The sequence below is a fragment of the Entelurus aequoreus genome, linkage group LG23 (genome assembly GCF_033978785.1).
Source record: "Entelurus aequoreus isolate RoL-2023_Sb linkage group LG23, RoL_Eaeq_v1.1, whole genome shotgun sequence".
Lineage (NCBI taxonomy): Eukaryota > Metazoa > Chordata > Actinopteri > Syngnathiformes > Syngnathidae > Entelurus > Entelurus aequoreus.
In genome coordinates this window covers 5,950,559-5,974,853 of record NC_084753.1, presented here as the reverse complement: position 1 = coordinate 5,974,853, position 24,295 = coordinate 5,950,559, and the positions used below count along the sequence as shown (strand labels likewise).

The 24,295-nt window shown below is 40.7% G+C and overlaps 1 protein-coding gene across 1 annotated transcript in view; it reads left to right on the top strand.

The window, feature by feature from the left end:
• The window catches only part of LOC133640480 (tyrosine-protein phosphatase non-receptor type 14-like), a 137,131-nt gene that overhangs the window by 65,407 nt on the left and 47,429 nt on the right, over positions 1 to 24,295 (top strand). Inside the window, exon 4 of the mRNA XM_062033923.1 lies at positions 20,393 to 20,490. Coding sequence (XP_061889907.1) covers positions 20,393 to 20,490 — 98 coding nt within the window. The remainder of the gene's footprint in view (positions 1 to 20,392; positions 20,491 to 24,295) is intronic.

Below are 24,295 nucleotides of genomic sequence, written 5' to 3'. Positions count from 1 at the left end.
GCATAATACTACCGCCACCATGCTTGACGGTAGGCATGGTGTTCCTGGGATTAAAGCAGTGGTCCCCAACCACCGAGCCGCGGCCCGGTGCTGGTCCGTGGACCGATTGGTACCGGGCCGCGGCCACACAAGAAATTTTTTTTTTTTTTTTTTTTTTTTTTTTTTTTAAATTGAATCAACATAAAAAACTCAATATATACATTACATATCAATATAAATCAATACAGTATGCAGGGATACAGTCCGTAAGCACACATGATCGTATTTCTTTCTGACAAAAAAACAAAAAAAACCAACATTTTTTTACCCCCCCACCCCCTCCCGGTCCGTGGGACAAATTTTCAAGCATTTACCGGTCTGCAAGTACAGAAAGGTTGGGGACCACTGGATTAAAGGCCTCACCTTTTCTCCTCCAAACATATTGCTGGGTATTGTGGCCAAACAGCTCCATTTTTGTTTCATCTGACATCACATGGACAAAGATAAGACCTTCCGGAGGAAAGTTCTGTGGTCACATCACTAATTTTTCGTCGTTACATATTCTTCAGTTCTGGTGGGAGTCAAGCCATGTCATCTCAGGGGCTGTTGCATGAATCTGTAATTAATAACGTCAAATAAAAACATATTTTAAAGGGGATATTTTGATAGGTATTAGCGGTATCGTTCTCATGCAAACACTGATGGATGGCCGTTCAAAGACCCAGAAAATTCAACCATATTATCCAAGCCTGCTAACTTGATTCTCAGAAACATGATTTGTTCTGGTTTCCAGCGTATCTTAGAACGACATGGTTTAGTCAGATTAACTCAATAATACAAACATGTGAGTGTGACTTATAGCCTTTTTAAAGGCTTCAAATGTAACTTTCACCATGAACTTGTGATTAATTAAAAGTAATTGTATAATGTCATGCACATATTTATTAAACCAAAGCCGGATTTTCCAAGTTCTGTATCACAATATTTCAATTAATGATGCTATATTAGTACCGTATTTTCCGGACTATAAGGCACACTTAAAATCTTATAACCCTAATGCCTAATGTACGGAATAATTCCGGTTTTGCTTACCGACCTCGAAGCAATTTTATTTGGTACATAGAGTAATGATAAGTGTGACCAGTAGATGGCAGTCAAACATAAGAGATACGTGTAGACTGCACTATGATGGCAATATCACTCATGTAAACGCCAACATTTTTTGTGTTACATTGAAAATATAGCACATTACACACGGCGCTCAAAAATCTATCAAAATATTTTAGTACGACTTTGGTAAGCTATGAAGCCGCATTGACTGATGGATTGTCGACGCATTAAACATACCAGTATTATTATGGTGTGTGTATAAGGTAAAACATATTTAATCTGGCTTTTTGTTTCGCAATATTATGCAAAAGCAACTTTTCTTACTTTCTGGTACCTGCTGATCTGTATTTGGGATCTGCATAAATCCTGAAAAATTGCGCGCGTCCGCCTTTGTAGTCCGTGCCGTCAACATAGTCGATAAGCTTCTTCTTTTTCTCTATCTTCTTGTTATGTGACATTCATCCTCCACTGTTGCCATTTCTAATATAAAGTAGTGTAAAGTTCTTACTTATATCTGTCAGTAAACTCGCCATGAAAGCGCTAAAACATACCGGTGTGGTGAGTTTACATTATTCACCCAAGGAACTTTAGTTATTAGAGAGTTCCGGTCGGACAGTTTTTCACGGGACACATTTCCGGCCTTGTTGTTGTTTCCGGATGAGGAGATGCTGCTCTGTTATTGATTGAAGTAAAGTGTGAATGTCATTAAAACAGTTAGCGCCATCTTTTGACACTTCTTCCACTCCCGTCCTTGCACGCTACACCGCTACAACAAAGATGACGTGGAGAAGACGCTGTCGAAGGTGAGCCACGTAAATAAGACCGCCCACAAAACGGCGCATCCTGAAGCGACTGTCAGAAAGCGGCTTGAAGATGATGTGTAAAACATCATCTATGCAACATTTTGACCAAAGAACCACCATTACATGTTATGTAGACCAGTGTTTAAAAAATGAAACTCCACCAGGTCCTCCTCGTGTCTTATTTAGAGTTTGTTGGTGTTTTCCTGTGTGTAGTGCTTTAGGACTTGTCTTGTGCTGTTATTTTGGTGTTTTCCCGTAGCAGTTTCATGTCTTCCTTTGAGCGCTATTCCCCGCACCTGCTGTGTGTCAGCAAGCAAGGCTATTTAAGTTGTTGCTATTCTTCTTTGTGTGGACATTGCTGCTTGCCATGTCATGTACGGATGTACTTTGTGGACGCCGTCTCTGCTCCACACGCTGCAAGTTTTTGCTGTCCTCCAGCATTCTGTTTGTGTTTATTTTGTAGCCAGTTCAGTTTTACTGTCGTTTTACATAGCCATCCCTATGCTTCATTGCCTTTTCCTTTCCCTTTTGTTCATTTTTGGTTTAACCCTTGTGTAATGTTCATATTGTTGTTACTCAGCCAGCGTTTGTGGGTCTGATAGACCCGTTGCATTTTGTGGCTTTTAATGCCTCACAATCAAACACTTTTATGTAAAATACTGAACAGATGTTTACCTTATCCCATTAAACATCTGTTTAGTATTTTAACATAAAAGTGTTTGATTGTGAGGCATTGAAAGCCACAAAATGCAACGGGGTCCATCAGACCCACAAACGCTGGCTGAGTAACAACAATATGAACGTTGTATGGAAAATCTCTCTGCCAGTTTGTGCATCCCACAGGGATTCTTCTTTTGTGTTTCTGCACCTGCGGTTCCCACACAAGGTTGCAACATTGTCAACACTGTCTGCTCTCATTTTCTCGCACATTTGACCCTCTGATTTTCTGTGTACCTACACTCTGTCCTCCTCCTGTCTAGGCCTGCTGTGTGGGTGTGTGGGTGTGTGGGTGGGTGCGTGTGGTACACAGAACATCAATTTCCACACTTCTATTAGTCCGGATATCTTATATGTAATAGAAATGTGTATGGTGTGTGGTCATTAAATATGTAGTCTGATATATGTTCTTCACAGAAAATGAGCCAAAGTCAGTGAGTCTCAGTTTGAAACATTAATTAATTGTATCATTTTTCTTTTAATAAAAAATGAAAACGGGTCCCACAGACCCGAACACCACACAAGGGTTAAGCGTTACGTACCTTTTTTACCTGCACGCTGTGGTCTGCATATTGGGATCACAGTTCTACACAGCACGGACACTAAAGAACGGCACATTATTTGCAGATTATAATTATTGATTTGCAAAAAATATTTTTTGGACAAACTAGGTGAAGTTGCATAATTTCCCACGGCACACCAGACAATATCTCACACAGTGGTTGAAAAACACTGATGTACACCCCAAGGAAGTGTTTTCAATTTAGAAAAAAAAAAAAAAAAGACTCCTTTAATGTGCCTTATACATGAAAAAAGATCAAAATAGACCATTCATCGGCAGTGCACCTTATAATCCGGTGCGCCCTACGGTCCGGAAAATACGGTAGTTATATTAATAATCCAAGCCAACAGTGCCTTAAACACCAAGTATTGTCAGTGTCTTTGAACTTACCGGCATTCTCCCTTTATTTGGTATTATTAAGGTAAGACTCTTGAACGCATCATAATTATCCCCTCAACTCCCCCCAAAATGGATTAACTCGCTGGAATAAAAAAGACAATATAACATACATCCATAAACGTGGATGCATATGCAAAAGTGCAATATATTTATCTGTACAGTAACCTATTTATTTATTTATATCTGCACCTTATTGCTTTTTTATCCTGCACTACCATGAGCTAATGCAACGAAATGTCGTTCTTATCTGTACTGTAAAGTTCAAATTTGAACGACGATAAAAAGGAAGTCTAAGTATATTATGGTAATTATTCTTTGAAGTTATTGTATGGGGTTCACATGGAGGTGATGTGACAAGGACTGAACTTGGAGAGGAGCAGCAGAAGACGTTCTCGGGACAGAGAATGTAAACGTTTGGCAGCGAGACTCGTCCTTTGGTTTATTCCACGTTATTTATGTGGTCACAACGCACTGCCAGCCTGCTTGGACTGAAATATAATTACGTCTCGGCTCACCACACAGAAAACTATGTTTATGCTTTTATTGTAAACACAGCGTGAGCTACTTGGTTTTGGGGATATTGTTTTTTGGATTTACTGCTGACATATCCCGTGTGTGCCAAAAGGCATTTTACAAACAACTCTAGCTTGAGTAAAGAAGTTCTGTAAGAAGTTCTGCTATCCTGATTTCCACAAATTGAAGAATACATTTATCAAAACTTTTACCCACAGAAGACAACTTTTACTTGTCTTCAATCGTCTGGCAGGGGTTAACCACTGAAATGTGTATTATTGCCACCGACAGACAGGACTGCAGTACAACAATTCTGAACATCAAATAATGTTGCAGTGAGCTGGAAAGACCGTGTCACAAAAGAGATTTACCGCAAAAATAATCCCGGTGTAATAACCTGGTTGTGACTTTGAAGTCGTGGCTGACGTGTAACTCCATCCCTGCTATCTTTCTTCTCACGTCCGTCCATTCATCTGTTTTCCCTTCTCTCTGTGCAGCTGTGAAAACTTCCCCGTGTGTGTTTTACTGTGTCGAAGCTAAATATTCCGAACGATCCAATTGTGAGGTAATGAAGACAATAACTCCATAAAGTCACGGCCCAATGAAAACATCGACGCTTTGTGGCGCTCAGCCCAGATTGATATGAATCTAGGTCGATGATTTTTCCCACCAAATATGTGATGTTGATATTATGTGAAAAAGTAACACTCTTGGAAGCAGCCCCATTGCGATTTGATAACAATGTGAAAACCTGTATTTGTACCCTTTAATCATTCCAGCTCGGTCCATGTTTTCTTTTAGTGTGAACTAGAGTTGTCCTGATACCAATGTTTTGGTATATATATATATATATATATATATATATATATATATATATATATATATATATATATATATATATATATATATATATATATATACATATTTCGATACTTTTCGCTACCTTTCGGTACTTTTCTAAATAAAGGCGACAACAAAAAATGGCATTATTGGCTTTATTTTACGATAAAACTTAAGGTACATTAAACATATGTTTCTTATTGCAAGTTAGTCCTTAAATAAAATAGTGAACATACAAGACAACTTGTCTTTTAGTAGTAAGTAAACAAACAAAGGCTCCTAATTAGTCTGCTGACATATGCAGTAACATATTGTGTCATTTATACACCTATTATTTTGTCCACATTATGAGGGACAAGCTGTAAAAATGAATTGTTAATCCCCTTGTTCATTTTACTGTTAATATCTGCTTATTTTCCCTTTCAACATGTTCTATCTACACTTCTGTTAAAATGTAATAATCACTTATTCTTCTCTTGTTTGGATACTTTACATTAGTTTTGGATGATACCACACATTTAGGTATCGATCCGATACCAAGTAGTTACAGGATCATACATTGGTCATATTCAAAGTCCTCATGTGTCCAGGGACATTTTTGCGAGTTTATAATCCATGGATGAAGTGCTGGCTGTCCAGAGTCGGGACCCGGGGTGGACCGCTCGCCTGTGCATCGGTTGGGGACATCTCTGCGCTGCTGACCCGTCTCCACTCGGGGTGGTCTCCTGCTGGCCCCACTATGGACTGGACTCTCACTATTATGTTAGATCCACTATGGACTGGACTCTCACTATTATGTTAGATCCACTATGGACTGGACTCTCACACTATTATGTTAGATCCACTATGGACTGGACTCTCACTATTATGTTAGATCCACTATGGACTGGACTCTCACTATTATGTTAGATCCACTATGGACTGGACTTTCACAATGTTATGTTAGATCCACTATGGACTGGACTCTCACAATATTATGTTAGATCCACTATGGACTGGACTCTCACTATTATGTTAGATCCACTATGGACTGGACTCTCACTATTATGTTAGATCCACTATGGACTGGACTCTCACTATTATGTTGGATCCACTATGGACTGGACTCTCACACTATTATGTTAGATCCACTATGGACTGGACTTTCACAATATTATGTTAGATCCACTATGGACTGGACTCTCACAATATTATGTTAGATCCACTATGGACTGGACTCTCACTATTATGTTAGATCCACTATGGACTGGACTCTCACACTATTATGTTAGATCCACTATGGACTGGACTCTCACTATTATGTTAGATCCACTATGGACTGGACTCTCACACTATTACGTTAGATCCACTATGGACTGGACTCTCACACTATTATGTTAGATCCACTATGGACTGGACTCTCACACTATTATGTTAGATCCACTATGGACTGGACTCTCACACTATTATGTTAGATCCACTTTGGACTGGACTCTCACACTATCATGTTAGATCCACTATGGACTGGACTCTTCACTATTATGTTAGATCCACTATGGACTGGACTCTCACTATTATGTTAGATCCACTATGGACTGGACTCTCACACTATTACGTTAGATCCACTATGGACTGGACTCTCACACTATTATGTTAGATCCACTATGGACTGGACTCTCACACTATTATGTTAGATCCACTTTGGACTGGACTCTCACACTATCATGTTAGATCCACTATGGACTGGACTCTTCACTATTATGTTAGATCCACTATGGACTGGACACTCACTAGTATGTTAGATCCACTATGGACTGGACTCTCACACTATTATGTTAGATCCACAATGGACTGGACCGTTTTTTTGCAAATAATAATTAACTTAGAATTTCATGGCTGCAACACGTGCCAAAGTAGTTGGGAAAGGGCATGTTCACCACTGTGTTACATGGCCTTTCCTTTTAACAACACTCAGTAAAGGTTTGGGAACTGAGGAGACACATTTTTGAAGCTTCTCAGGTGGAATTCTTTCCCATTCTTGCTTGATGTACAGCTTAAGTTGTTCAACAGTCCGGGGGTCTCCCTTGTGCTATTTTAGGTGCCACACATTTTCAATGGGAGACAGGTCTGGACTACAGGCAGGCCAGTCTAGTACCCGCACTCTTTTACTATGAAGCCACGTTGATGTAACACGTGGCTTGGCATTGTCTTGCTGAAATAAGCAGGGGCGTCCGTTGGTAACGTTGCTTGGATGGCAACATATGTTGCTCCAAAAGCTGTATGTACCTTTCAGCATTAATGGTGCCTTCACAGATGTGTAAGTTACCCATGTCTTGGGCACTAATACACCCCCATACCATCACACATGCTGGCTTTTACACTTTGCGCCTATAACAATCCGGATGGTTCTTTTCCTCTTTGGTCCGGAGGACACGATGTCCACAGTTTCCAAAAACAATTTTAAATGTGGACTCGTCAGACCACAGAGCACTTTTCCACTTTGTATCAGTCCATCTTAGATGAGCTCAGGCCCAGCGAAGCCGACGGCGTTTCTGGGTGTTGTTGATAAACGGTTTTCCGCCTTGCATAGGAGAGTTTTAACTTGCACTTACAGATGTAGCGACCAACTGTAGTTACTGACAGTGGGTTTCTGAAGTGTTCCTGAGCCCATGTGGTGATATCCTTTACACACTGATGTCGCTTTTTGATGCAGTACAGTCTGAGGGATCGAAGGTCCATAATATTGCTTACGTGCAGTGATTTCTCCAGATTCTCTGAACCCTTTGACGATATTACGGAGCGTAGATGGTGAAATCCCTAAATTCCTTGCAATAGCTGCTTGAGAAAGGTTTTTCTTAAACTGTTCAACAATTTGCTCAGGCATTTGTTGACAAAGTGGTGACCCTCGCCCCATCCTTGTTTGTGAATTACTGAGCATTTCATGGAATCTACTTTTATACCCAATCATGGCACCCACCTGTTCCCAATTAACCTGTTCACCTGTGGGATGTTCCAAATAAGTGTTTGATGAGCATTCCTCAACTTTATCAGTATTTATTGCCACCTTTCCCAACTTCTTTGTCACGTGTTGCTGGCATCAAATTCTAAAGTTAATGATTATTTGCACAAAAAAAAAAAGTTTATTAGTTTGAACATCAAATATGTTGTCTTTGTAGCATATTCAACTGAATATGGGTTGAAAATGATTTGCAAATCATTGTATTCCGTTTATATTTACATCTAACACAATTTCCCAACTCATATGGAAACGGGGTTTGTATGTTTAAAATAGCTCATATTGTATAGCATGTGCAAATGGAGCCTCTTTCATCTCCTATCCAACCTGGTCCAAAGTGGTCCTGGGGCGGGCATAGTGAGGAATCCAAACATATATCTGTTGACGAGCGCTAAAGCGGCGGGCCTCAGCAGCCCCAAGGCTATAACTGCAACAACACCCTTGAAATCCTAGATTTGTTCAGCTAGTTATCACACACAGCTGCACTCTGTTGTCCCCCATGCTGATTCAGCATATTTCAACTTGAGGTCATCTTGAGATCCCCCGTCTACTCTCATCACAGGGCCGAAGGGGTTCCCAGGGTGGAACTATATGGAGTAGGGGTAGGGTAGGGCTGGGACATTGACATGGAAGCATGCTTGCACATATGTTTGCTGCTTGTTGTGTAAAAGACTTTGGACATCTGTCTTATGCGAGGTTTGAACATACTGCAAAAACGGCAATCTAAGTAAGATAAATATCTCAAATAAGGGTGATATTTGCTTATTTTCTGTCTGATAAGATCATTCTTCTCACTAAGCAGATTTTATGTTAGAGCAGGGGTCACCAACGTGGTGCCCGCGAGCACCAGGTAGCCCGTAAGGACCAGATGAGTAGCCCGCTGGCCTGTTCGAAGAATGCATATTTTTATTTGAATAAAAACCGGCCTTCAAACATGGTAGAAAATTCCCCAAAAAATAATAATGAAAGACTTCAAACTGTGAGGTTTGTACAATTATCATTTTAGTGTTGTACGTGCGTACAAATGTTTTAAATTGCATTTAAATTACATTATTTTCTCTAAGAATACATATTTTTATTTTAATAAAAGCCGGCTTCAAACATGGTAGAAAATTCCCCCAAAAATAATAAAATACTTCAAACTGTGAGGTTTGTACAATTATCATTTAAGTGTTGTACCTGCGTACAAATGTTTTATATTACATTATTAATAATAACAAAGAGTTAAAGGTAAATTGAGCAAATTGGCTATTTCTGGCAATTTATTTAAGTGTGTATCAAACTGGTAGCCCTTTGCATTAATCAGTACCCAAGAAGTAGCTCTTGGTTTCAAAAAGGTTGGTGACCCCTGTGTTAGAGTGTTTTACTTGTTTTAAGTGTTTTGGTCCTAAATGATCTCAGTAAGATATTACAGCTTGTTGCTGAGATTTAATGAGCTATATTGAGTAAAACATGCTTGAAACTAGAATATCAACTGTTGCAAAGCTGTGTCATCAACACTCACAAGTATAAAACTGCTTTTTTAAAGTAATAATTTCTTATTTTAAGCATGTAAAAAAAAAAAAAAATCATGCTTTGACACAATTGTGTCTCATAATTAAAACAGATGACAGCCAAATGGACTTTGCTGTTTTATTTTCAATGAAACAATAGAAAACACATACTCATATAGTAGTACAGTTGGCACAGTACAGTAAACTGACAGATAATATTTAAACATTTGACATTTCTAACAATTTTGAACAGAAATAGTTCATGCACATTTAGATGAATTCTTCAAAATTACAATTAAAACATTTTGGCCGGGGGCCGGGCTGTATATATGTGCACTAATTGACTGAAAGAGCACGCACTTGGCGCGATGATGTCATGTTATCCATGGAAAAATGCATTTTTAGACAATATGATTTGCCTGAGCGGCTAGGAGACCCCGAGAGTAACAAGCGCTTGCCTTGTTGCCTTTCCATTAAGAACAATAAACCAGTTTTTAGTATAAGTTTGCTGGTTTCAAGAAATGTAATGCCGAGCGCATATCATTATGTCAAGATAATGGCACTAGCATTTACTTCATTTAAGAACATTTTTCAACATATTGAGCAAAAAGGTTTTTTTCTACCAAGAAAAGTGCACTTGTTATCAGTGAGAATATACTTATTTTAAGCTATTTTTGGGTTCATTGAGGTTAGCTAATTCGACTTGTTTTGGAAAGTCTTGACAAGCCAAATTTTCTTGTTCTATTGGCAGATAATTTTGCTTAGTTCAAATAAAATACCCCTAATTTTTTTATTCGTTTATGAACACTGACTTTTTGCAGTGCATACTTTGGGGGCGTGTATAAATAAAGGCCATCTTTGTGCCTGCGAGGACTGCCCGGAGTGTCAAAAAAAAAAAAGCGCTCCGCTACGGTGGAAGACACGAGTGACTTCACGTTAGGGAAAGTGAACCTCATACTGTACACACTGTACTGTAGTTGTCGCTCATTCAACTGGCGCTGTTTCCGTAGTGATGTCATTCTCATGTGCTCGGGGTGTGCCAAAACGGTTCTTGGAAAGTCACTCGATGTTTATTCCAAATATTTGATCATGTTATGCATTATTATGCCCTTCCAGACATAGGCTTTCTGTTCACGGGGGATGACCCATATTACTCTGCAACATTCTTTAAGCATTAGTCATTTGCTCCCTTAAGACAGATTTTTTTTTTTAAATTTTGTCAACGTCTTGTTTGAACAGCAACAACCCAGCAATTTAACCACTTTGATGGTAGTAACAGTAGTAGTAGGGCAGCTTCAGCAAGATTAACATACAAGACGGATTTCCGGCCTTTATGTTGGGTTTTGTTGGCGTTCTTCTGTGTTTAGTTCTTGTTCCTGTCCTGCGCTCTTATTTTGGTGGGGATCTGCATAAATCCTGAAAAATTGCGGGCGTCCGCCTTTGTAGTCTGTGCCGACCCCGTAGTCGATAAGCTTCTTAAGTTAAAGTTAAAGTACCAATGATTGTCACCCACACACTAGGTGTGGTGAAATTTGACCCATCACCTTGTTCACACCCTGGGAGGTGAGGGGAGCAGTGAGCAGCAGCGGTGGCCGCGCCCGGGAATAATTTGTTGGTGATTTAACCCCCAATTCCAACCCTTGATGCTGAGTGCCAAGCAGGGAGGTAATGGCTCCCATTTTTATAGTCTTTGGTATGACTCGGCCGGGGTTTGAACTCACGACCTACCCATCTCAGGGCGGACACTGAGCAGGGAGGTGGTTCTTCTTTTTCTCTATCTTCTTGTTATGTGACATTCATCCTCCGCTGTTTTCATTTCTAATATAAAGTAATGTAGAGTTCTTACTTATATCTTTCAATAAACTCGCCATGAAAGCACTAAAACATACCGGTGTAGTGAGTTTACATTATTCACCCAAGGAACTTTAGTTATTAGAGAGTTCCGGTCGGACGTTTTTTTCACAGGACACATTTATGTTGGGTTTTGTTGGCGTTCTTCTGTGTTTAGTGCTTGTTCCTGTCCTGCGCTCTTATTTTGGTGGGGATCTGCATAAATCCTGAAAAATTGCGGGCATCCGCCTTTGTAGTCTGTGCCGACCCCGTAGTCGATAAGCTTCTTAAGTTAAAGTTAAAGTACCAATGATTGTCACCCACACACTAGGTGTGGTGAAATTTGACCCATCACCTTGTTCACACCCTGGGAGGTGAGGGGAGCAGTGAGCAGCAACGGTGGCCGTGCCCTGGAATCATTTTTTGGTGATTTAACCCCCAATTCCAACCCTTGATGCTGAGTGCCAAGCAGGGAGGTAATGGCTCCCATTTTTATAGTCTTTGGTATGACTCGGCCGGGGTTTGAACTCACGACCTATCGATCTCAGGGCGGCCACTGAGCAGCCAGGTGGTTCTTCTTTTTCTCTATCTTCTTGTTATGGGACATTCATCCTCCGCTGTTGCCATTTCTAATATAAAGTAGTGTAAAGTTCTTACTTATATCTGTCAGTAAACTCACCATGAAAGCGCTAAAACATACCGGTGTAGTGAGTTTACATTATTCACCCAAGGAACTTTAGTTATTAGAGAGTTCCGGTCGGACGGTTTTTCACAGGACACATTTCCGGCCTTTATGTTCGGTTTTGTTGCCGTTCTTCTGTGTTTAGTGCTTGTTCCTGTCCTGCGCTCTTATTTTGGTGGGGATCTGCATAAATCCTGAAAAATTGCGGGCGTCCGCCTTTGTAGTCTGTGCCGACCCCGTAGTCGATAAGCTTCTTAAGTTAAAGTTGAAGTACCAATGATTGTCACACACACACTAGGTGTGGTGGAATTTGACCCATCCCCTTGTTCACACCCTGGGAGGTGAGGGGAGCAGTGAGCGGTAGCGGTGGCCACGCCCGGGAACATTTTTGTTGATTTAACCCCCAATTCCAACCCTTGATGCTGAGCTCCCATTTTTATCGTCTTTGGTATGACTCGGCCGGGGTTTGAACTGACAACCTACATTCATCAGGACTGGCGAAAATTGACTTCTAATAAAAAAAATAAAAAACTCAAAATTTCGCTCTAGCGCCCCCTAGGAAAAAACACAGACAAAACTGGTTGTAACTTCCGGTAGGAATGTCATAGAGACATGAAACAAAAACCTCTATGTAGGTCTGACTTAGACCTAGATTTCATACATTGACATCCTACAGCAAAAATCAACATGAAGTTGGCAATTCCCCCTTCAGAACAAAAGTTTACTAAAAACTACAGATGTCCGATAATATCGGTCTGCCGATATTATCGGCCGATAAATGCGTTAAAATGTAATATCGGAAATTATCGGTATCGGGTTTTTTATTATCAGTATCGGTTTTTGTTTTTGTTTTTGTTTTTTTATTAAATCCACATAAAAAACACAATATACACTTACAATTAGTGCACCAACCCAAAAAACCTCCCTCCCCCATATACACTCATTCACACAAAAGGGTTGTTTCTTTCTGTTATTAATATTCTGGTTCCTACATTATATATCAATATATCAATACAGTCTGCAAGGGATACAGTCCGTAAGCACACATGATTGTGCGTGCTGCTGCTCCACTAATAATACTAACCTTTAACAGTTAATTTTACAAATTTTCATTAATTACTAGTTTCTATGTAACTGTTTTTATATTGTTTTACTTTCTTTTTTATTCAAGAAAATGTTTTTAATTTATTTATCTTATTTTATTTGATTCATTTTTTTAAAAGGACCTTATCTTCACCATATCTGGTTGTCCAAATTAGGCATAATAATGTGTTAATTCCACGACTGTATATATCGGTTGATATCGGTATCGGTTGATATCGGTATCGGTGATTAAAGAGTTGGACAATATCGGCATATCGGATATCGGCAAAAAGCCATTATCGGACATCCCTACTAAAAACAGTCACTTTTGCCTCTTTGAGCTGTAATTTGACCCCCCTAACATGCTTCAAAACTCACCAAACTGGACACACACATCAGGACTGGCAAAAATTGCGATCTAATAAAAAAAACCAACCCCAAAACTCAAAATTGCGCTCTAGCGCCCCCTAGGAAGAAAACACAGACACAACTGCTCCTAGGAAGAAAACTCAGACAAAACTGCCTGTAACTTCCAGTAGGAATGTCTTAGAGACATGAAACAAAAACCTCTATGTAGGTCTCACTTAGACCTGTATTTCATATATTGACAACCCCCAGCAAAAATCAACAGGAAGTTTGCAATTCCCCCTTCAAAACACAAGTTTTGTAAAAACCGGTCACCTTTTTTCAAACATTATCTCCTCTGAGCGCGTTTGTCGTGTCGGCTTCAAACTAGCACAGGAGAGAGATTGAACCCTTCTGATTAAAAGTTGACGAAAGAGTTTTAATTGCTGCTCCGGTTTGGATTTTATGTGCCGTCAAAGTCCGTCCCGTCCATCGCTGCTTGCAGCTTTAATTTATTATAGCAATCTGTACGCAATAAATACAGTGGAACTTCGATCTACGAACTTAAAATGGAAAATGTTGTATATTAAAGCAACATTCTCCATAAGGAACAGTATAAACATGAATAATGGGTTCCAGCCTCGACAAAAGTCTTTATTTTAATAAAAAATGGTACATTTTGAAGATATTAAAACGTGCTATACATTACTGTATGTCAAACGAAAATAACAAGGGGATGATGTATCGACTTTCTATTTAAAAACAAATAAATACCAAACAGCAAGTCCTCTTAACCAATGGCAGCCTAGACTTTTATTTTTTTCAGTCTTATTTATTATCACAGGATGTGCACTGGCTCTCGAGCCGAGAGTTGTTTTTCTTTGAAGTGCTCACTGATTGCCAACGTGTGCGAGAAATTTCAAGTCAGTCATACTAAGAGGTGTAGCTTGTTTTTCCGACCATGTGCATTTCTGCACGCGGGGGTTTAGGAGGAGTAACCGCCAAAATAAAAAGGAGAAGGGAGAGTAAAATGAAGAAATGTCATGTTGACTCAATAACCTGCAGCCATATGCTTCCAGTCTGCAGAGGTCACGTGTCGACTAGTCGGGTTTGGTTTCAGGGGTCAGAAGCCAGAAAGGTTAGTAGAAACCTAAGCTCGATAAGATGAGATGTTTTTTGTGGCCACGCTATGTAGTTTGGACACCCCTGGGACCATTTTTGTAGTACTTTCAACAGTTTCCTGTCCGCCTCTACGGTGCGTGAAACCCTCTCGTACAAACAACGACCCACAATATTTTTGATGGTTTTGTGTTCCGCTAAGCTCCTCCTCCTCATCGCTCGCTTGACCACGTCAAGCTCCGCCCTCCCTTGCGGCAGCCGCGGCCTGGCTAATTAGAGGGGTTGCCACGGGAACGGAATGGCATCCCAGCCAACAGGGTGTAATGACAGGGTGCGGGGAGGCGGAGGGCGGGGTCAGATTATAGGCCCGACGGTACGCTGCAGAGAAGCTAAAAAAAGGAAAAGCAGAAGTGACGAGGTGAGAAAAAGGAACTTTAGTGTCCCAAATGAAATGATGTCGTCCTACAATGAGACTTTGAGCACGTTTGTTGGTGACCATTGCTTGTGTACTGCAGTTGGACGCCATGGCAACAAACAGGAAACGATGTGCAAGTCTTTAACGCGGCCACCCTTCCTCCTCCCTGTGTGGCCACACCATTCTCCCGACGACCCGCTCAGTCCTCAGCTAAAAGTGGACAAAAAGGCGCTGAGAGAAACCTTTGGGAATTGAACCGCATTGTGTGAAATCTCTGGTGGCCTGAGCAGTGTCATGTTATATTGTATCATCTTACTGCCAGGCAAAAGCCACCACAGCCCCACACCGCAAGGCATCCCACCCCCACCCCAAACATTGGCACAGCAAATTGTAGCGTTCTTCTTCTTCTCGTGTTACGCCACCTCACAGTTGTGGCATCACATGGCTGCGCCGTGATATAAATCTGTGATTCACTCATTCCTCAGCGGAATTCTACAAAAGGCTTCTGTTGCAACTTTTTTGTCTTGATGCGTACGATGGTTGAAAAAAAAAGAAAGAAAGAGAAAAAAAGGGGGAATATTGGGAATATCACCACTGTCAGTAACTACAGTTGGTCGCTGCATCTGTTAGTGCAAGTTAAAACTACTATGCAAAGCGAAAGCCATTTATCAACAACACCCAGAAACGCTTCGCTGGGTGGTAAAAATGTCCCTGTGGCAACTTTTTTTGCAATGTGTTGCTGCCATTAACTTCTAAGTTAAAGGCCTACTGAAAGCCACTACTACCGACCACGCAGTCTGATAGTTTATATATCAATGATGAAATCTTAACATTGCAACACATGCCAATACGGCCGGGTTAACTTATAAAGTGACATTTTAAATTTCCCAGGAAACTACCGGCTGAAAACGTCTATGTATGATGACGTTTGCGCGTGACGTCAATGGGTGAAGCGGAAGTATTGGGACACCATTGTATCCAATACAAACAGCGTCTGTTTCCATCGCAAAATTCCACAGTATCCTGGACATCTGTGTTGGTGAATCTTTTGCAATTTGTTTAATGAACAATGGAGACAGCAAAGAAGAAAGCTGTAGGTGGGATCGGTGTATTAGCGGCTGGCTGCAGCAACACAACCAGGAGGACTTTGACTTGGATAGCAGACGCGCTACCGTGAGTACAGCTTTGGCTTCCATTTGATCGCTTGCCCGTACGTGCGTGTCGCTATGTGCATGTCACGTATGTAACTTTGGGGAAATATATGTTTCTTGCCGACTCTGAGGCGGCCGGGGTGTCGTCGAAAGCTACAACGCGCGCCGCTGTCCTCACCTTGACTTCCTCCGTCTCCGGGCCGCCAACCGCACCGATCATCGTGGTGAAGTCCTTCGTCGCGCCGTCGATCGCTGGAACGCAGGTGAGCACGGGTCGTGATGAGCAGATGAGAGCTGGCGTAGGTGGAGAGCTAATGTTTTTAGCATAGCTCTGTTGAGGTCCCGTAGCTAAGTTAGCTTCAATGGCGTCGTTAGCAACAGCATTGTTAAGCTTCGCCAGGCTGGAAAGCATTAACCGTGTAGTTACATGTCCATGGTTTAATAGTATTGTTGATCTTCTGTCTATCCTTCCAGTCAGGGGTTTATTTATTTTGTTTCTATCTGCAGTTAAGCCCGATGCTATCACGTTAGCTCCGTAGCTAAAGTGCTTCGCCGATGTATTGTCGTGGAGATAAAAGTCACTGTGAATGTCCATTTCGCGTTCTCGACTCTCATTTTCAAGAGGATATAGTATCCGAGGTGGTTTAAAATACAAATCCGTGATCCACAATAGAAAAAGGAGAAAGTGTGGAATCCAATGATCCCTTGTACCTAAGTTACAGTCAGAGCGAAAAAAGATACGTCCTGCACTGCACTCTAGTCCTTCACTCTCACGTTCCTCATCCACGAATCTTTCATCCTGGCTCAAATTAATGGGGCAATCGTCGCTTTCTCGGTCCGAATAGCTCTCGCTGCTGGTGTAAACAATGGGGAAATGTGAGGAGCCTTTCAACCTGCGACGTCACGCTACTTCCGGTACAGGCAAGGCTTTTTTTATCAGCGACCAAAACTTTATCGTCGTTGTTCTCTACTAAATCCTTTCAGCAAAAATATGGCAATATCGCGAAATGACCAAGTATGACACATAGAATGGATCTGCTATCCCCGTTTAAATAAGAACATTTCATTTCAGTAGGCTTTTAATGATAATTTGCCAAAAAAATATGTTTCTCAGTTGGAACATTAAATATATTGTCTTTGCAGTCTATTGTACTAAACACAACTATTAACGTCCCAAAGTGGTTATTATAATAAATGAAATTAAGTTTTATCTATGGATTGTTATTCACATCCAGGCAGGAAGAAGAATCAAGTGTACAATGTTTTTTTTTATCATTGATTTCAATGACATTAGCAAGTGTTGGTAGAACCCAGAAAAACAAGGCCCCACGGCAAAGTCTGCCTCGTTGTTAATGAGTCCGCATTGATTCACAACATACGCACTCTTGGATGGGAGAATAGAGACAAGAGGGAACAGTTAGGTGCAAATGAAAGAAGAGGGCCCATAATAAAGTCACAAGAAAAGTACAAAACCCAAAAGCAGTGAAGTTGTCACGTTGTGTAAATGGTAAATAAAAACAGAATACAATGATTTGCAAATCCTTTTCAACTTATATTCAATTGAATAGACTGCAAAGACAAGATACTTAATGTTCTAACTGGAAAACTTTATTATTTTTTGCAAATATTAGCTAATTTGTAATTTGATGCCCTTCAATATGTTTCAAAAAAGATGGCACAAGTGGCAAAAAAGACTGAGAAAGTTGAGGAAAGCTCTTTAAACACTTATTTGGAACATCCCACAGGTGAACAGGCTCATTGGGAACAGGTGGGTGCCATGATTGGGTATAAAAGTAGATTCCATGAAATGCTCAGTCATTCACAAACAAGGATGGGGCGAGGGTCACCACTTTGTCAACAAATGCGTGAGCAAATTGTCCAACAGCTTAAGAACAACATTTCTCCACCAGCTATTGCAAGGAATTTTAGGGATTTCACCATCTACGCTCCGTAATATCATCAAAAGGTTCAGAGAATCTGGAGAAATCACTGCACATAAGCCGCTAAGCCCGTGACCTTCCATCCCTCAGGCGGTACTGCATCAAAAAGCGACATAAGTGTGTAAAGGATATCACCACATGGGCTCAGGAACACTTCAGAAACCCACTGTCAGTAACTACAGTTTGTCGCTACATCTGTAAGTGCAAGTTAAAACTCTACTATGTAAAGCCATTTATCAACAACACCCAGAAACGCTTCGCTGGGTGGTAAAAATGCCCCTGTGCCTATTTTTTTGTAATGTGTTGCTGCCATTAATATCTACGTTAGTGATTATTTGCAAAAAAAAATCTAGTTTCTCAGTTTGAACATGAAATATGTTGTCTTTGCAGTCTATTCAATTGAATATAATTTGAAAAGGATTTGCAAATCATTGTATTCTCTTTTTATTTACCATTTACACAACGTGACAACTTCACTGGTTTAGTTTTTTTTGTAAATTAATTATTGCAATTGCTTGATAGCCAGTAAGCCTCGCTGGCCAGAGCAGGAGGGTCAACTTGCCCTGGTCAACGAGGCTTGGCCGTCATAACAAAGGTGCAGCGTGAGTCCTTGAAGAAAATAACACCACACGTGCCTAGATCGGTGTTTTTCAACCTTTTCTGAGCCATTTTTTTTCATTGAAAAAATCCTGATGCACACCACCAGCAGAAAACATTAAAAAATGTAACTCAGCAGCCGATATTGACAGTAAAAAGTCGTTCTCAATTGTTGGATATGAATTCAAAGCGTAACCAAGCATGCATCACTATAGCTCTTGTCTCAAAGTAGGTGTACTGTCACCACCTGTCACATCACACCCTGACTTATTTGGACTTTTTTACTGTTTTCCTGTGTGTAGTGTTTTACTTCTTATCTTGCGCTCCTATTTTGTTGTTGATTTTCATGTCATGTACGGATGTACTTTTTGGACGCCGTCTGCTGCTCCACACGCTGTAAGTCTTTGCTGTTGTCCAGCATTCTGTTTTTGTTTACTTTGCAGCCAGTTCAGTTTTAGTTTCGTTCTGCATAGCCTTCCCTAAGCTTCAATGCCTTTTCTTAGCGGCACTCACCTTTTGTTTATTTTTGGTTTAAGCATTAGACACCTTTTTACCTGCACACTGCCTCCCACTGTCGTCTGCATATTGTGACCACGACAAACCATGTTCCCGACATCTACAAAGCAATTAGCTACCTGCTGCCACCTACTGATATGGAAGAATATTACACGGTTACTCTGCTGAGCTCTAGACCTGTGTTTTTCAACCACTGTGCTGCGGCACACTAGTGTACTGTGAGATACAGTCTGGTGTGCCGTAGGAGATTAAGTAATTTCACCTAATTGGGTTAAAAAAAAAAATTGAAAACCAGTAATTATAGTCTGCAAATGTGCCGTTGTTGAGTGTCTGTGCTGTCTAGAGATCGGCAGAATAACCGTGTAATACTCTTCCATATCAGTAGGTGGCAGCAGGTAGCTAATTGCTTTGTGGATGTCGGGAACAATATCACAATATGCAGACGACAGCGGTAGGCAGTGTGCAGGTAAAAAGGTGTCTAATGCTTAAACCAAAAATAAACAAAATGCGAGTGCCGCTAAGAAAAGGCATTGAAGCGTAGGGATGGCTAAGCAGAACGAAACTAAAACTGAACTGGCTGCAAAGTAAACAAAAACAGAATGCTGGAGGACAGCAAAGACTTACAGCGTGTGGAGCAGCAGACGGTGTCAACAAAATACATCCGTACATGACATGACAATCAACACCAAAATAGGAGCGCAAGACAAGAAGTAAAACACTACACACAGGAAAACAGCAAAAAAGTCCAAATAAGTCAGGGTGTGATGTGACAGGTGGTGACAGTACACCTACTTTGAGACAAGAGCTATAGTGATGCATGCTTGGTTATGCTTTAAAATCATATCCAACAATTGCGACGACAACTTTTTACTGTCAATATCGGCTGCTGAGTTTCATTTGTTTATGTTTTCTGCTGGTGATTTTTTCAATGAAAAAAATGTGCCTTGGCTCAGAAAAGGTTGAAAAACACTGCTCTAGACAGCAAAGACACTCAACAACGGCACATTTGCGGATTATAATTACTGGTTTGCAAAAAAAATGTTTTACCTAATTAGGTGAAATTACATAATCTCCCACAACACACCAGAGAATGTTTCACGGTACACTAGTGGTTGAAAAACACTGGTCTAGATGGTATTTTTTGATGGCTTGAAAAAAAATAAGCCCACATATGCTAACACAAATTATACTCCTCAGTTCGTAGGATTGCTTCTTTTTCTTGCTGCCCTCGGCCTCGTCTCGGGTAAAGTGAGTGCTCCGTAAGACGTAACTCTGACCTTACTCGCCCCGTTCTGTTTTTCAGGTATCAGTACTACCTTCAGGTGAAGAAGGAACTGTTGGATGGACGCCTGCACTGCACGGTGGAGCAGGGCATCCGACTAGCCGGCCTAGCAGTACAAGGTAAGACCGTGTGATGGGTGACATCCAAGTACGAACGGCTCATGCGAATAATCTACCCGAAGGGAGACGGACAGCACAAAAGAGCACAACCTCACACGTTTCTCAGGTCGTCTTGACTCCACTACCTAATATGGCTGCATACCGCGGGGAGAGCCCCGTCCACTTGAGTTCCTATGGTATCAGTCTTTACACACACACACACACACTCCTGCTTGATGTCTGTGTCTCCGGGGGGAATGTAAACAGACAGTTTGCTTATCGCCAGCTCCAAGGTTAGTCTTGGCCTCCACCAGGAAGACCGTTATCAGTCCGGGGAGGCGAGGATCCGCTTACTATGCAAGGAGCAAAACACTACTTAGGATGCACTTGCAGCTTGTCAGTGGGAGGACTACATCTACGTTGTACACATTGTTTTGGGATCACTTACAAGAAGGGGTGAATCATGATGATTCTAATCTACGTTTTAGACACTACCTTGTGGTCCACTTGATAGATATGTCATCTCTGCGTACATTGTGCTCCACAGTCACTTTTATGGCCCCACACTAATGTTGTCTCCATACCAATACTTTGGTACCGGTACCAAAATGTATTTCGATACTTTTCTATAAAAAAAAGAAGACCACAAGAAAGTTGCATTATTGGCTTTATTTTAACAAAAAATCTTAGGGTGCTGTGAGATACAGTCTGGTTTGCCGTGGGAGATTATCTAATTTCACCTATTTGGGTTAAAAATATGTTTTGCAAAGCAGTAATTATAGTCTCCAAATGATGTGTTGTTGTTGAGTGTCAGTGCTGTCTAGAGCTCGGCAGAGTAACCGTGTAATACTCTTCCATATCAGTAGGTGGCAGCAGGTAGCTAATTGCTTTGTAGATGTGGGAAACAGTGGGAGGCAGCGTGCAGGTAAAAAGGTGTCTAATGCTTAAACCAAAAAAAAACAAAAGGTGAGTGCCCCTAAGAAAAGGCATTGAAGCTTAGGGAAGGCTATGGAGAATGAAACTAAAACTGAACTGGCTACAAAGTAAACAAAAACAGAATGCTGGACGACAGCAAAGACTTACTGTGGAGCAAAGATGGCGTCCACAATGTACATTCAAACATGACATGACAATCAACAATGTCCCCACGAAGAAGGATAAAAACAACTGAAATATTCTTGACTGCTAAAACAAAGTAGATGCGGGAAATATCGCTCAAAGGAAGACATGAAACTGCTACAGGAAAATACCAAAAAAAGAGAAAAAGCCACCAAAATAGGAGCGCAAGACAAGAAGTAAAACACAAGAGCTATAGTGATGCATGCTTGGTTATGCTTTAAAGTCATATCCAACAATTGCGACAACGACTTTTTATTGTCAACTGAGTTTCCTTTTTTAATGATGTCTGCTGGTGGTGTGCCTCCACAATTTTTCAATGCAAAATATGTGCCTTGGTTCCAAAAAGGTTGAAAAACACTGCATTCAACATGTTTCCCATTGCAAGTTTGTCCTTAAATAAAATAGTGAACATACTAGACAACTTGTCTTTTAGTAGTAAGTAAACAAACAAAGGCTCCTAATTTAGCTGCTGACATATGCAGTAACATATTGTGTCATTTCTCATTGTATCATTTTGTCAAAATTATAAAGGACAAGCTGTAAAAATGGATTATTAATCTACTTGTTCATTTACTGTTAATATCTGCTTATTTTCTGTTTTAACATGTTCTATCTACACTTCTGTTAAAATGTAATAATCACTTCTTCTTCTTCTATGCTTTACATTAGTTTTGGATGATACCACAAATGTAGGTATCGATCCGATACCAAGTAGTTACAGGATCATGCATTGGTCATATTCAAAGTCCTCATGTGTCCAGGGACATATTTACTGACTTTATAAACATAAAATGACTTTTTTTTTTAAAAAGAAAAAAGATTTTGGGACGATAAAAAATATTGATGTAATAATAGTAGTATCGACTAGATACGCTCTTGTACTTGGTATCATTACAGTGGATGTCAGGTGTAGATTCACCCATGGCATTTGTTTACATTCAGGCGCGCTAGTGTGTAGTGAAGCATGTTTAGCTATTCCTCGTCCTGCAGTGATAATGATACTAGTAAGAAACTCACTTTATTTGTCGCCATGGAGACGAGGATTAGTGATTTAGAAATCGCTAAAAATCTGCCGACTGCGGATGGATGTTCGCTGTTAGCCAGCTAGCCATGTCTTAAAGCACCTCTTCCTGAGGGTGTTTCAGTGATATAACTTCACATTTATTGTTAGTTTTTAAGCCAAAATGCGTCAATTCTCCCTTTTCTGTGTACACACTGTGTCTGCTTGTAAGTACTCTGTGATTGTGCGCTGCCGAACATGCTCCTCTGCTCGTAAACCCAGCAATGTCACGACATGACATCATGCCCGGAAACCAGGGGCCGTACTTATCAAGCTTCTTAGAATTACTCCTAAGAAGTCTGCTAAGAGTTGACTTAAGAGTAAATAAATTCTTCGCTGAAAGCTGCACTTAAAAGTTAGTTATCAAGCGTCTTACTCACACTTTCAGCCAAGTGTAGGACTGAATCTTAAGTGTCACACTCAGAGCTGAATTACGACATTACTATGTGCCGTAAACGCAATTTTAGGTGACGTCATTTCTGTGTCCATAGAAATGACCAATCACGGAAGGGAATCCGTTGTCTAAGAATAAAGAAATATCTTGGAAATATTTAAGTGGACAATGGGAGTGTATATCTTGACAATAAACTACAAAATAATACAAAACAAACTAGTCCCCGCCGGCACTCACGCTACTGCTCCCTCTCTTCTATCGCCCACACACTCACTGACGTCACTCACCTCACGGCCACACACATATGCTACTCTCATAACATTTTCTTTCCAATTCATTAATTAGGCAACTAATTTGAAACTGGTGTGGGTGGCTCTATATATACTAGCCCACTGCAGACACATGCAGAAATCAACAAGGAATCGAAAAGTATTAAATCTGTGACAAAAATAATATCCGCTCTGTCTAAACGATACCGTTTGATCAGCTGCTCGTCATCAAAAAAAACAACAACATTGTTCCGTTCCCTGAACGTTCGCGCACGTCTCTCTCGCCTCAGTGCCATCCCCTGCTGGCAACTCCTAGCCACTTAAGACACCTCTGAAGGTCTCTTAAATATCGTGGAGAGTAGGAGTGATTCTTAGACTTAAGAACGTTGATAAAAAGCTTTTATTCTTAAGTTTGAGAGTAGGACTAAATTTCGCAAATTCTCAGGACTTAAGTGTAAAATGGCACTCTAAGAAGCTTGATAAGTACGGCCCCAGTACTTTTCAGAGTATAGTACCGTTTTTGATTCATTAGTACTGCGATACTATACTAGTACCGGTATACCGTACAACCCTACTGCACACCAAATATTATTTCTTTGCTCTCAAGTCACACAGATCAGATTGTTTCTAAACGCTCTAAAGTGCTTCAAATCTGATCTTTTCGCATCAGGAGGTGGTCCGAATCCGATTGGAAACTGATCTTTTTAAATGTGACTTCAGTCTAAACGGCAATGCCACCTAAAATGTGACTTTTTGTCACCTTTGTGCTGCGTCATTTGTGTGCGCAGGGATAGACGCAGCCCGCCAGCATCCGGTTTCAGTGAGCTCAGTCATTTTTCGACAGACGAATTTTCGGTGCATCATTCGTCAAAAGTGCACAAATAATAGGCTATATGTAATATATCAGATCTGGGCAAATGAAGGGCCGGGGACTGCATGCGGCCCGTTAAGCATTTCAATCCGGCCCGCCGGATATTCCCAAAT